The 13,810-nt window shown below is 43.5% G+C and overlaps 1 protein-coding gene across 1 annotated transcript in view; it reads right to left on the reverse strand.

Annotated features, from left to right (window-relative positions):
• fto (FTO alpha-ketoglutarate dependent dioxygenase) overlaps nucleotides 1–13,810 on the reverse strand; it is a 274,627-nt gene that overhangs the window by 163,628 nt on the left and 97,189 nt on the right. Inside the window, exon 8 of the mRNA XM_078401633.1 lies at nucleotides 7,676–7,800. Within this exon, the coding sequence (XP_078257759.1) occupies nucleotides 7,676–7,800 (125 nt within the window). The remainder of the gene's footprint in view (nucleotides 1–7,675; nucleotides 7,801–13,810) is intronic.

Here is a 13,810-nt window from a genome sequence, read left to right on the forward strand (position 1 = left end):
ACATCCTGTGCTTCACAGTGACATTCCACAAAGAAAACATATTAACTATTTTCGCTGGGCCACTGCCAAGTCTAAGCTAAACTATGTCTCTGTACACTGGCAGAACAAGTGTCTCACCTATCATATGCGACTTCTTGCCGTGAGCGATTTGTCTGCATCTTCCATCTGCATCAAGCCTGGTTCTCCTCAACCATTTTTTAAGGTTTGATTTTTTTTTCTTTTTGATCTTTATGCCCCCTTACATCCACCTGTCATTGAAGTTTGCATTGTTTCATTGATGCAGCTGAAAAAAACCTTCAGCAATATTTCCTTATCAGAGATAGAGGCACTGATAACTCTGTTTTAATAGTTACTAGACCAACTAGACCCGTTGGGCCCAAACCTCTCCTGCATTGGTGGAGCACCCTCTCCTCCCCCACTTCCCCTCCCTCTCCCCCTCCCCCTCTCCTCTGCAGCGGTAGAGTTGCTGCCTTACAGCGCGAGAGACCCACTTTCAATCCTGATTACGGGTCCTGCCTGTGTGGAGTTTGTGTGCTCAGGTGCTTACAAAATATTACATCATCCGTCAGCAATGCCTAATTATAGGCTCCAAAGACACCAAAACAATATTAACTGTTATTATATGCTCCTGCTTCCTTGTGTACTCACTTTAGCCGATGGGATAGGTTTGCAAAAAGTTGAGTGGACAATACGTTGAACGTACGCACAGTGGCGTAGCGGCAGAGCTGCTGCCTTACAACGCCAGAGACCCGGGTTCGATCCTGACTATGGGTGCTGTATGTAGGGAGTTTGTACGTTCTCCCTGTGACCTCGTGGATTTTGTCCGGATGCTTCGGTTTCTTCCTAAACCCTCCAAAGAGACGTTCAGGTTTGTTGCTTAATTGGCATCGGTAAAGATTGTAAATTGTCCCTAGAGCGTAGGATAGTGTGTACGGGGTGATCGTTGGTCAGCGCGGACTCGGTGGGCCGAAGAGCCTGTTTGGGTGCTGATCTCTAAAGTCTAAAGTGATGCCTAATTTGAGAGCCACAACCTTAGAATACACTTTCCAATTATTGTTTATGTTTCTGAAGTGTGCACTTTTTGTATCCTGCCTTGGAAAAACATATAATTACATCAAAATATCACGCTGTCGACAACAAACACTTTGCACTCTTTTCAATTATTCACATTATAAATTTAAAAACAATTAGTGTGGTATTGAAATAGGAGAGCAGCTGGAGGAACTCAGCAGATCAGGTACCATTTGTGAGAGGAATCATGAGGTTTACAGTTTATTGAGGACTAGACATTGGGCATTCCAATCTGACAATACAGGATCATATTAGAAGTCTGGGTATGACCTTGTTAAGTTCAGTTTAGTTTAGAGATACAGCGCAGAAACAGGCTCTTCGCACCCAGCCCGCACCGAACAACGATCGCTGCACACTAACACTATCCTACACACACCAGGGACAACTAACATTTTATGCCAAGCCAATTAACCTACAAACCTGCACGTCTTTGGAGTGTGGGAAGATCTCATAGAAAACCCACGCAGGTCACGGGGAGAACGTACAAACCCCGTACAGACAAGCACCTGTAGTCGGGATCGAACCCTGTAAGGCAGTAGCTCTACCGCTATGCCACCCTGTTGCCCTATTGGGAAAGCCGAGATGTGCATTGTCTAAAATGGAGGATCAGATGCACATTCAGCAGCTGTGGTCGGGCTTATTCACAAGCCATTACTTCATATTACTACCTAGAAAGCTCCTCTACTTCCTTTGAGGAGTTTTGGAATGCGGTCAAATACTCCATGGAACTACTACAGTTGTACATTGGAGAGCATCCTGAATGGTCGCACTTTGGCCTGGTTGGATATCTTGAGCATCCAGGAAAGGAGGCGGCTGAAGAAAGTGGTAGACGGTGCCACCAATATTGACCTCCCCATCAACTATGGGAGATGCTGCCTCAAGAAGACAGCTAATGTCATCAAAGACCCACAACACCGTGGCCATAGAAATATATAGAAACATAGAAAATAGGTGCAGGAGAAGGCCATTTGGCCCTTCGAGCCAGCACCGCCATTCATTGTGATCATGGCTGATCATCCACAATCAGTAACCCGTGCCTGCCTTCTCCCCATATCCCTTGATTCCACTAGCCCCTAGAGCTCTATCTAACTCTCTTTTAAATTCATCCAGTGAATTGGCCTGCGCTGCGTTCTGTGGCAGAGAATTCGACAAATTCACAACTCTCTGGGTGAAAAAGTTTCTTCTCACCTCAGTTTTAAATGGCCTCCCCTTTATTCTTAGATTGTGGCCCCTGGTTCTGGTCTCTATGAGATCCCCTCTCATCCTTCTAAACTCCAGTGAATACAAGCCCAGTCTTTCCAATCTTTCCTCATATGACAGTTCCCCCATCCCGGGGATTAACCTCATAAACCTAAGCTGCACTGCCTCAATAGCAGGGATGTCCTTCCACAAATTAGGAGACCAAAACTGCACACAATACTCCAGATGTGGTCTCACCAGGGCCCTGTACAACTGCAGAAGGACCTCTTTACTCCTATACACAAATCCTCTCGTTATGAAGGCCAACATGCCATTAGCTTTCTTCACTGCCTGCTGTACCTGCAAGTTTACTTTCAGTGACTGGTGTACAAGGACACCCAGGTCTTGTTGCACTTCCCCTTTACTTAATCTGACACCATTGAGATAATAATCTGCCTCCTTGTTTTTGTGGATAACCTCACATTTATCTACATTATACTGCATCTGCCATGCATCTGCCCACTCACTCAACCTGTCCAAGTCACCCTGCAACCTCCTTAACATCCTCTTCACAGTTCACACTGCCACGCAGCTTTATGTCATCAGCAAACTTGCTAGTGTTACTTCTAATTCCATCATCCAAATCATTGATATATATTGTAAATAGTTGCGGCCCCAGCACCGAGCCTTGTGGCACTCCACTCTCCACTGCCTGCCATTCTGAAAAGGACCTGTTCATTCCTACTCTTTGCTTCCTGTCTGCCAACCAATTCTCTATCCATGTCAATACCCCCAATACCATGTGCTCTAATTTTGCTCAACAATCTCCCGTGGGAACTTATCAAAGGCTTTCTGAAAGTCTAGATACACTACATCCACTGGCTCTCCTTCATCCATTTTACTTGGTTGCATTGTGTTCTTTGGTTTTGTACATACGGCCTGGTTTCCCTCGTATCACTGATTATTCATTTCTATGTTTTATTAATTATGGTATATTTATTTGTTGTGCTATCGTTTCGCGTGCCTGTAAGAATTTTATTGTTCTGTTTCTGGTACATTTGACAATTGAACCCTCTTGGCAAAACGCTCAGTCAATGTTTTTGGGTCAGGATCCTTCATCCAGTACGATGTTAAGCATAAAGGTCAGAAATCAGTCTTTAATTGCGATCTCGGGAGCCCTTTGCTTCCAAGTGATTACGAGGTGAACTGAGGACAGAATCGAGCTCACCCCAGCAGCACTTGATAGTTGGATTCCATGAAGAATGGCTACTTCGGTGTGTTATGTGGGCTGGTGGTGTGCATCGATGTTGCCTGCTTAATGTATGCTTTGCAGCAATACTAACTTGGCCAGGCAGGCCTGGAATCGGGCCCCAAGTTATCACAGGAGGGTAATAATATCAGATTCCCTGGTGCCTGTAATTTCAGGTTGCTTCAGTTTGACAGAGCATGGAATGGAAATCCCACACTGTATCAAACCTGCTCTGCAGTGCCTTCAGTAGGTCTGGTGGATGCCTGGGCACTTTGACTTTCTACCCTGTGTAGGAAGGAACTGCAGATGCTGGTTTAAACCAATGATAGACATAAAGAGCTGGAGTAACTCAGCTGGTCACACAGCATCTCTGGAGAAAAGGAATAGATCACGTTTCGGGGAAGAAGGGTCTCGACCTGAAACGTCACCTATTCCTTTTCTCCAGAGATGCTGTCTGACCCGCTGAGTTACCCCAGATTTTGGCGTCTATCTTTGACTTTCTACTATGCTTGATGTAAACATTCAGAGAACAGGGATTTCCTCAACTTTAGTTTCTGAAAAAATTATATCTTTGACAGTTGAGAGAACACTGTACACGCACAGATTCTTTGAGAAATAGACTGATGTAGATTTAGCCCAACAGAAATGTTAAAAAAGTGTGTTATGCAGCTGGGGTAAACATGTGGATATGCTCTACCATGATAACAAAACAATACCTAAACAAGAAGATAAAGTAAACACAAAAAAAAGTTTTAGAAAATTCAAAGATCACTGTTTAAGAATGTTCAGAACAGTATCTCTGAACTTTAGACACAAAATGCTGTAGACACTTAGCGGGACAGGCAGCATCTCTGGAGAGAAGAAATGGGTGACGTTTCAGGTCGAGACCCTTCTTCAGACTCTCTCTTCAGACCTTTGGGTCTTGACCCGAAACGTCACCCATTCCTTCTGTCCAGAGATGCTGTCTGTCCTGCTGAGTTACTCCAGCATTTCATGCCTATCTTTGGTGTAAACCAGCATCCGCAGTTCTTTCCTACACAGCTCCAATTTAAATTTGGTAACATAATTTACTTACATTTGATAACATAATTCGATTAAAATTCAAACCGGATCTTTTAACTGTTTTTGACTCAGGGAGGGCAGGGACGAGTTGGGTATGGTGGCGTTTAACAACTTATCTACTTCTCAACTCCGCGATCTGACAGCCGTGTGGAAAAAGGTCTTCGTACCTGCCTACCTCAAGACGGTTCTGTTAAATAATGAACACAGACAGCTCTGGGACCATACACCTGCACAGCCTGCCTTTTACTGCTTGAAAAGAGAGGCCACAGGGGATAGGCAGAAGGTGCATGTCTGACAGGGCCAGGACAGGCTTCCTCTGCGGTGACAGCCCGGGCCCTGCCTCCTAGGCCTGACCCACCATAATTCCTTCACAATGCAGTGGCAATGCAGCTGACAGTAGCAGCTGCGCCTCCTAAGCGAGATGGATGGAATTTTCATAACTATTTCCCCAAGTTACATTTCACCTTCAAGATAATTTATGAGCTGCTCGAGAGCCTTGAAGAGACAATATGCTTGCCATAAAATTAACTGTAACAGTCTTGTAGGTTATAATTAACAATGGGAGGGTAGCACCAACTGGATGGAACACATGGTATAATTGATGATGAAACTGGGAAATTAAGGAAGCTAACACTATCATTACTGCACACGTCACTCCAGTAAAGCTTAAACCTTCCGAGTGTTAATTACAGCCCCCCGCACCCTGATGTGGGTATGTGCTTCGGAGCTGGGAGGAGACACTTTATTGGCAAGACCACCTTGCACCTGGGCTGACGTACATTGCATATTCTGCCTGCAAGAGAAATATGAGTCTAACCAACACGATCTCCTGAACATCTGTCGACAAGCCCGACATTATTTCCAAATACCTGTACTTGGCTCCTTAGGTGCTTTGTAAGCCAGCTAGACTTGTCCATTCAGGGCTTAGAGCCTTACTTTGCCTTTCAGCGAGCCAATAGCAATTTAACTTAATGAAAAATCTCATTAGTAATGAACGAGGAACAACTGTTCTTTTTACTAAGCTGCTTTCATTAGACTTCTCTGCACAATTAATTTTAGCAAAGCAGACAGAAGCTCTTTTCACCTCTACACTAACACTCCTAATTCTTTTCTATAAAGTCTCAGCTTTCTGAATCCCAGGCTTTTACTTCATCATTTTCAGTAGTCGGCCGATTTATCGCTTTTGTTTCCTCTTGTGAATTCCAAAAAAATCTTACAGCTTAGTTTTAAAAAATCCACCCCATTGTCCTTCACCATTGCACATATCAGTGTGAATAATGAAGAAGAAAGTATCCTATTTATCCTTGAAAAGGAGGAGGTGTAAGGATTCAAAAGGAGGAGACAACAAGAGGAAAATGTTCTGGAGGAATCAAACAACAACCGGTGGCTGTTAAAATGTAGCATTTAATCAAACAGTGTTTCTATTGTCTGGAGAAGGACCCACAACTATTCAGCGCAGGCCCGATTTATTTCCGAGCCAGCAGACAAAAGTGACACAGGTGAAGAACAGAGGTAGGGAAGCACAAAGGGGTCACTGCAAACAAAGGGGATCCAGTATAACTTAAAATGCACTCGGGTCAGAGGGCTTTGCGGGCAGCTGAACATCGAGCTGAACAACTAAACGTCCGACATCTTCATTTAGAGCCAAGCTTCATTCTCAGCACTTTAAGGCTGAGCTCTTTGCTTAAGCATCGGCTGCCGTCCTACAATTAATCTCATCCTATTCATCACAATGTGAACCTCCCTCTCCCATTCATCATATATTCATCCTCAACTCTACCGGCCCCTTCTCCTCTCACTTTTTCAACTTAATCTATACTTTTGATTCATTATGGGTCAGTAGATCTGCATCCACCAAGCCTTTTTTCTGAATCTGTCCTCCCCTAAAAAGGCAGCCTAGAAGCCAGATGGGCATCTTTACAGTCCATTTATCAAGCCCAATGCATCGTGCCTCAATAAGCATTCAGCATGTTTATTGCGTTAATGTGGCAAAGCGTCGGTGTAATCTGCAAATAATTTTCATTATTGTATTCTGACCTTACCAGTCTCAGCAGTTCACACACGGAAACAGGCAGACAAACGTGTTTGAAAATCTCACAGCTGGCAGTTTTAATGTTAGCTTGCCATCCGTAACACCTCTCATATTTTATTGACCAAGTGACGACCTTTACTCTGCAAAAGGTCAAGAATGTTCGGTTCAAATGGCCTGAGCAGCTCTTGAACAGCTATAACAGATTGCCCATCAGAAGTTATGTTCTGGCAAATAAACTGCAGCCTTTACGTCTTGCAATGTAGTCACTTCAACACATTCAGAAGTGTGAGGTTGAAGGGTGCTCTTATCAAATCCAGCTGATCCCCTTCATCAGTGAAAATAAATTGGTATGACAACAGTCTGATTTTTTTTTTAAACACAAATGTAATCATTTTTGCTTTGGCACTTACTTTTCCGTGTAACGACACTTGGCCTGATATCTGCTCGAGTGGCATGGAGATATTGCAGCAAATGTTTTATAGCTTTCAACATTGGGTAGTTGATAGATACCATTGTTAAGTCTTTCAGTTCAAATGACACGGGTCGCCTCAGCTTCGTAACTAAATGTCACCTTAACGCTTTGATGAGGTAAACTGAGGTGTGTGGTAACAATCTGTTGGAGCTACTCCTGTGCTTCACATGTTCAAGATGGCTCACTCAGTTGCAAAAAACATCAAACGGAAAAGGGTCATAGGTGTATCAGCCACTGGGGACAAACATCCCAGCAGAGTTTCAAGACGGTTAGTAAAACCACATTTCAGATTCTCCCTTGGCTTAAGCTTAAAACAACTGCTTAGCTGCTGCTAAGCCTCTTCAAAGCTCTTCAGCATTTTGAAATGTAAAATCATTTCTTTAATGGCGGTTAACGCCTTTGATTGAAACGTTCAATGCAAGGAAAGGTATCAGTGGCCAGTTTTCGATTCCCCACCCACCCCAAAGTCTCCTTCACACAAAAATATCATTTATCACTTTATTGATTTTTTTTCCCCCCCATGATGGAATGGGTGCTGTTAAACAAAAATGCACCACTGGTAACAATGGTTACCACAAATATTTTTGATGACTCTGAATGCAAGCCTTACCTTGCCACCCAGATCTTTCTCAATTCTTGTCGCTCCTCGAGGAGTGGCACCAGGCAGCGAATAATCTGCTTCTTTTCCTCCATACTCCACTCGGCCTTATTGATTTCACACACCAAAAGCTTTGTCTGGAAAAAAAAAATTAAAAAGCTGGCAATAAAACTAAAAATTAATAAAATTGCCCTGTGGCAAATAACGCAAGGGGGAAAAAAGAATCAATATCATCTTTATTACTCCCTTCCACTAGGAGCAGATCAATAAAGCAAATGAAGTTAATGATGACCAAAATGGATAATATATTTATTTCCAGTAAATCAAGTTACACGGTGCACTCAGGGTGAACCTTTACAATTTTAAATAAATGTTTACAAGTTGACCAACGCAGCAGAGTTAAGGGTCAAAAGGTTCAGGTAATTCGGAAACCCTAAACACAGATGTTATCAAGAGAGACAGATAGAGGAAAAGAAAATCATTCTTCACATCTCAATTGCACATATTGCCTGAAAACAACTGACTCAACAACTAATGCTTGCTGTTTAAAACCATACCAACAATTTTCCCTCTAATGCTTTCTGTCTCTCTTCCTTTATTAGTTTAATGAAGGTTAATGACAGATAATTGTCTTCTGAGGCCCTTTGTTCATTTGCTGTTGAGTGATGCTTTCACATTTCTAAACTTTCATCCCTCTGAGTGGGACTATGTTAGAGACTGCAGGTCATGAGAACAAACAAACAGTTTGGGCAGACCGATAGCCTGCCTTATCTCAACCTTCTGTTAGCAGAAGACTCAAACAGCACAAATGTTTACAGGCTGATGAAAATTTAATTCCCCTCTTTCCTGAAATCACTAAATAAGCATCGGCATGGCCTCTTCAGTATTCCAGAAGCGAACACTGCTTTTATAGGAAAGTAGGTATGTACTAGGCCTAAATCGACCTGGTATATTCATTCTTTCTGGGTAAATGGAAAAATAAATGAACACAACCTTAAAACAAAAGACCAATCTTAATTGTACAAGTCGAGGCCTGTTGGAAATTCTAAGCAAATTTATTATATTTTCATTTAAACTTCAAACTTCAGCTCAAAGTAATTTTAGTCTTATTTCAAGTCACTCTCGCTACATGTTTATTCTGAGAGACGATGATACTAGTACAAAATATTTTACACAATTTTCTCCTCTACTTTTCTACAGATAACTGGCTGGAATCAATAAATGCAAGGGAGCAAAAATCCTGGAGCCAGATGATAAGAGTGTTAGAACCTGGTTACTGTTAAGATATTGTTCCTAATAATAGCTCAAAGGCAATGAGTTATTTTTAAGCTCACAACAATGTTAACATGTTATGACTTAAATATTAACTGCTTAGGTAACATGAGTTTTTACAATTGAGGATATAGAGAGAAAAAATAAATCCAAGTTTCACTCAGTAATTTGTCTATTTTTGACGTTGAGGGAAAAGGATTTTGATTTTTCAGGCAAAACTGCACTCGAAAGAGGTTTTCACAAAGGTCAGCTTCCTACGATTTGGAGCCTTGATTTCATCTGTCATTGCAGCCCAACAAGCCGTGTATGTGAGTGTACACAGGTACAACTCAGAACCATCAGACAGAGAATTTAGTATAGAATTTGGGAGGTCATGTTACAGTTAAATAAGACATCGGTGAGGCCACATTTACAGTGTTGTATTCAGTTCTGGGCCCCATGTTATAGGAAAGATGTCAAGCTGAAAGGATGCATATAAGATTTACAAGGATGTTAGACAATAGACAATAGGCACAGGAGTAGGCCATTCGGCCCTTCGAGACAGCACCACCGTTCAATGTGATTATGGCTGATCATTCTCAATAAGTACCCCGTTCCTGCCTTCTCCCTATACCCCCTGACTCCGCTATCCTTAAGAGCTCTATCTAGCTCTCTCTTGGATGCATTCAGAGAATTGGCCTCCACTGCCTTCTGAAGCAGAGAATTCCACAGACTGAAAAAGTTTTTCCTCATCTCCGTTCTAAATGGCCTACCCCTTATTCTTAAACTGTGGCCAGGACTCGAGAGGTTGAGCAGGCTAGGACTCTTTTCCTTGGAGCACAGGAGGATGAGAGGTGATCTTACAGAGGTGTACAAAATTATGAGAGGAATAGATCAGGTGAATGCACAGTCTTTTGTCCAGAGTAGGTGAATCAAGAACCGGAAGCCATAGGTTTAGGTTGGGGGGGGGTGGGGGCAAAGATTTAATAGGAACCTGAGCATTAAGGTTAGGGTTTTTTTACACAGAGGGTGGTGGGTGTATAGAACGGGCAAGTTGGGCCGAAGGGCCTGTTTCCACACCTTATGACTCTATGTCTCAAACCAAAATCAATGTTTTTGTACCCATTCTGCTCTGGATTAGTTTATTTATTGACTCATGTAAGAGATACAGTGAAATATTTGTTCCGCATGCTATTCATGTCTCTAAAAGGTCCGATCTTGGCCCAAGGATCTCTAATTCTCTGTTTCTGTGTGTGATATATTGCCAAAGATGCACAGAGGAAGTATCAGGTAATTCATATCTCTATGTATCAATTGGCTCATGATTTTTGGATTTACTGGAAATAAATAATCTGAGCAGACTTGGTAGCTTTAACAACAAAAAAATTAAAATGCCAGGAATTCACAGCAAGTCAGGCTACATCTGTGGGACGAGAAACAGAACAAAACAGGTCTTAGAGTCATACAGCATGGTAACAGGCCCTTCGGCCCAACCTCATCCATGCTGACCAAGATGCCCCATCTAAGCTGGTCCCATTTGCTGGAGTATGGCCCATTTCCCTCTAAACCGTCCCTATCCATGTACCAGTCTAAGTGTCTTTTAAGACACCTAAGGTTGGAGAACATTCATCGAAACTCCTGATAAGTCCTGAAACGTGACTCTGTCTCTCTTCCCACAGATGCGGTCTGATCTGCTGAGTATTCCCAGCATTATTTTGTTTTAGATTTCCAGCATCTGTGGATTATTTTTCGATTTATCAGACAGTTTGGGATTCAAGTGCCTAACATGAAAACAAGAATGCTCCAACTTTGTGACTTTATTGTGGCATTCAATTAGATGTTTGCTGCATATGCAGCACCCCTTTACCAAGAATAAGCCAACACCGATTTCTAGCAACTGCTGTCCGATCCATCCACATCTACAGAATCCGGCAGGCCTATTTGATACAAATTAGAATTCCATCCTTGTTTAAACCCCTCGGCTTTTCACGAAAGACTTTACATTATTCAGCAAACTGTGATGGTGACTCTGATGACAGCAGTTGGGAAATTATTATGCTCTTAAGGCACAAGGAACAACAACAATGATAAAATGAGGTTTTGGGGTAGGAACAAACATAACCAGCCTATTTAACGATATAGTCATTTTGTTAACTGAACTATTTTAGCCAAATTATCATTGACTTTCAGACATTAGATATTGTCAGATTAAATAGTTTACTTCCTTGACAATTCATCCCATGTTGAATAACATATTTAATTATATTTAATGAATTATCATCTCGAATACTTACCTGCCTAATTGCTTTCTCGCAGTGTATTATTTCACAATCCCATTCACCAACATTTAAGTCCCTGTCATTTCTTAAATTTATTATTATTTCTTTTTTTTACACAGATGTCACCAGCAAGGCTCTTGAAGTGTTGCTAATAAAACACCTTCTGAAACAGCCACAGTTCTTCTCGGGGAACTGCTGCTCGGTAAGGAGCTCCTGGATGTGATGAAAGAATGGTGGCATGTTTCCAAGATAAGACTGTGTGTCATGGAGGGATACATGTAGTTGGTGGTGTTACCGTTTGCCTGTTGTCTGTTGTCTTTGTCCGTCTTCATGTAGGGGTTGCAGGTTATGCATTTTGCAGATGGCTTGTACTACAGGCCATGGTGTGCTGGTGTTGGAAGGAATAAGTATTTACGGTGATGCACATGTGGAAGCAAACTGTATCGTTGTGTATGGTATCAATTGTTGCAGGAAACTTTTTTCCGATGTTGGGGGAGTCCAGAACCAGGGGCCACAGTTTAAGAATAAGGGGTAGGCCATTTAGAACTGTGATGAGGAAAAACTTTTTCACCCGGAGAGCTGTGAATTTGTGGAATTCTCTGCCTCAGAAGGCAGTGGAGGCCAATTCACTGGGTGCATGCAAAAGAGAGTTAGACAGAGCTCTTAGGGCTAGCGGAATCAAGGGATATGGGGAGAAGGCAGGAACGGGGTACTGATTGTGGATGATCAGCCACGATACATTGAATGGCAGTGCTGGCTCGAAGGTTCGAATGGCCTACTCCTGCACCTATTTTCTATGTTTCTATGTTATGGGAGCTGTACATCTAGGCAAGTAGGAAATGTTCCATCACAATCCTGATGTGCCTTCTTCTTCTTCTTGTGTTTGAGGCAGCAGAAGTTATGTAACGCCCTCCAGGCGCTGTAGCCAGTGCAATGTGCTGTTGTCGAGGGCCGTGAGGTCTACCTGTGGAATTCTCTGCCTTAGAAGGCGGTGGAGGCCAATTCTCTGAGTGCTTTCAAGAGAGAGCTAGATAGAGCTCTTAAGGATAGCGGAGTCAGGGGGTATGGGGAGAAGGCAGGAACGGGGTACTGATTGGGAATGATCAGCCATGATCACATTTAATGGTGGTGCTGGCTTGAAGGGTCGAATGGCCTACTCCTGCACCTATTGTCTACCCCTCCACCAGGGGGACGGAGGACAGTGCAGTCAAAAATGCCTTGCTGCGCTGTTTGCTGGTCTGCTCCACACACGCAGGCTGCTGATGGACGCAACCCCCGACGATGCATGTGGGCGTTGAACCGGCCGACCCCTGTGTGGAGCCGGTTCAGGGCGACCCACTCTTTGCGGTGCATGTCCGAGCCGGGTGGGGCTGTGGTGTTCGGTGCGACAGTGAATTGAGGAGGTTGCGATGTCTGTTCCCAGCTGGTTCTCCATGCTCCTAGTATGAGTGAAGAACTCTTTGCGAAGCTTGGCAGGAGATCCGTCGGAGTAGGGTGTAGGCAGCCAGTGATGATCCGCATGGTGTCGTTGAGGGTGGCGTCTAGCTTGCTAGTATGAGCGCTGCGGCACCATGCTGGGGCGGCGTACTCAGCGGCGCTGTACACGAGTGCAAGAGCACTGGTTCGAAGAGTAGATGTCCTGGCACCCCATGATGATCCGGCCAAGCAACGCAGGAGGTTGTTCCGAGCTGAGACTTTAGCACGGAGAGCTTCAAGGTGTTGCTTGTAGGTCAGCTGCCGATCTAGTTTCACCCCGAGGTATGTAGGAAATGGGTTGTAGGGTAGGGGTGACCCATTGAGGGTGAAGGTTAGCTGGCGTTGAGCTTCCTTGTTGTTCAGGTGAAAGGCCGTTGTGGTGGTTTTTGCCACACTCAGTTTTAGTCTCCAGGTCTTAAGGTAGCCCGCGACAAGTTCCTTGTTGATGGTAGAAAGGCTGATGGGTGAGTTTTACTGTAGAACATACAGTATCTGATTTACTCTTTAGTTTAATTTAGTTTAGTTTAGTTGAGTGATACAGCACAGAAATAGAGGCGAGTCTGCTCCAACCTGCCATCTCCATACATTAGCACTATCCTACACACAAGGGACAATCTTTACTGAAGCTAATTAACCTACAAACCTGTACGTCTCTGGAGTGTGTGAGGAAACCGGAGCATCCGGGGAAAACCCACGTGGTTACGGGGAGAACGTACAAATTACGTACAGACAGTCTCCTGGTCAGGATCGAACCCGAGTCTCTGGCGCTGTAAGGCACTAAGTAACTCTACCGCTGCACCACCGTGCCGTACAAAGAATGATGAGCGTGGGATGTTGGCCATTGTATATCAAGGGCTTAGTCTCTGTCCTTTTAGAGGCAGTTTTTGCCTGGTGCTTCTGAGGCACGAGTGTTACTCATCACTTTGCAGCCCCATAATCCCACAGACCAGATGATTCCACTTTCCATTATTTTTTTTCAGTTTGGTTAGGTCATCTCAATCTGGCTGCACATTTATATTTCACAAAATATCTAGCCTTGGCGTCAATCCAGCCTTATTGTTCCATCCTTGTCACTTTATTATGTGCACTTCTGTGGGAGCAGTATTTTTTTTTACCTGCTACCAGAGAAAAGCCAGAGTAA

Source organism: Rhinoraja longicauda, chromosome 6 (genome assembly GCF_053455715.1).
Source record: "Rhinoraja longicauda isolate Sanriku21f chromosome 6, sRhiLon1.1, whole genome shotgun sequence".
NCBI lineage: Eukaryota > Metazoa > Chordata > Chondrichthyes > Rajiformes > Arhynchobatidae > Rhinoraja > Rhinoraja longicauda.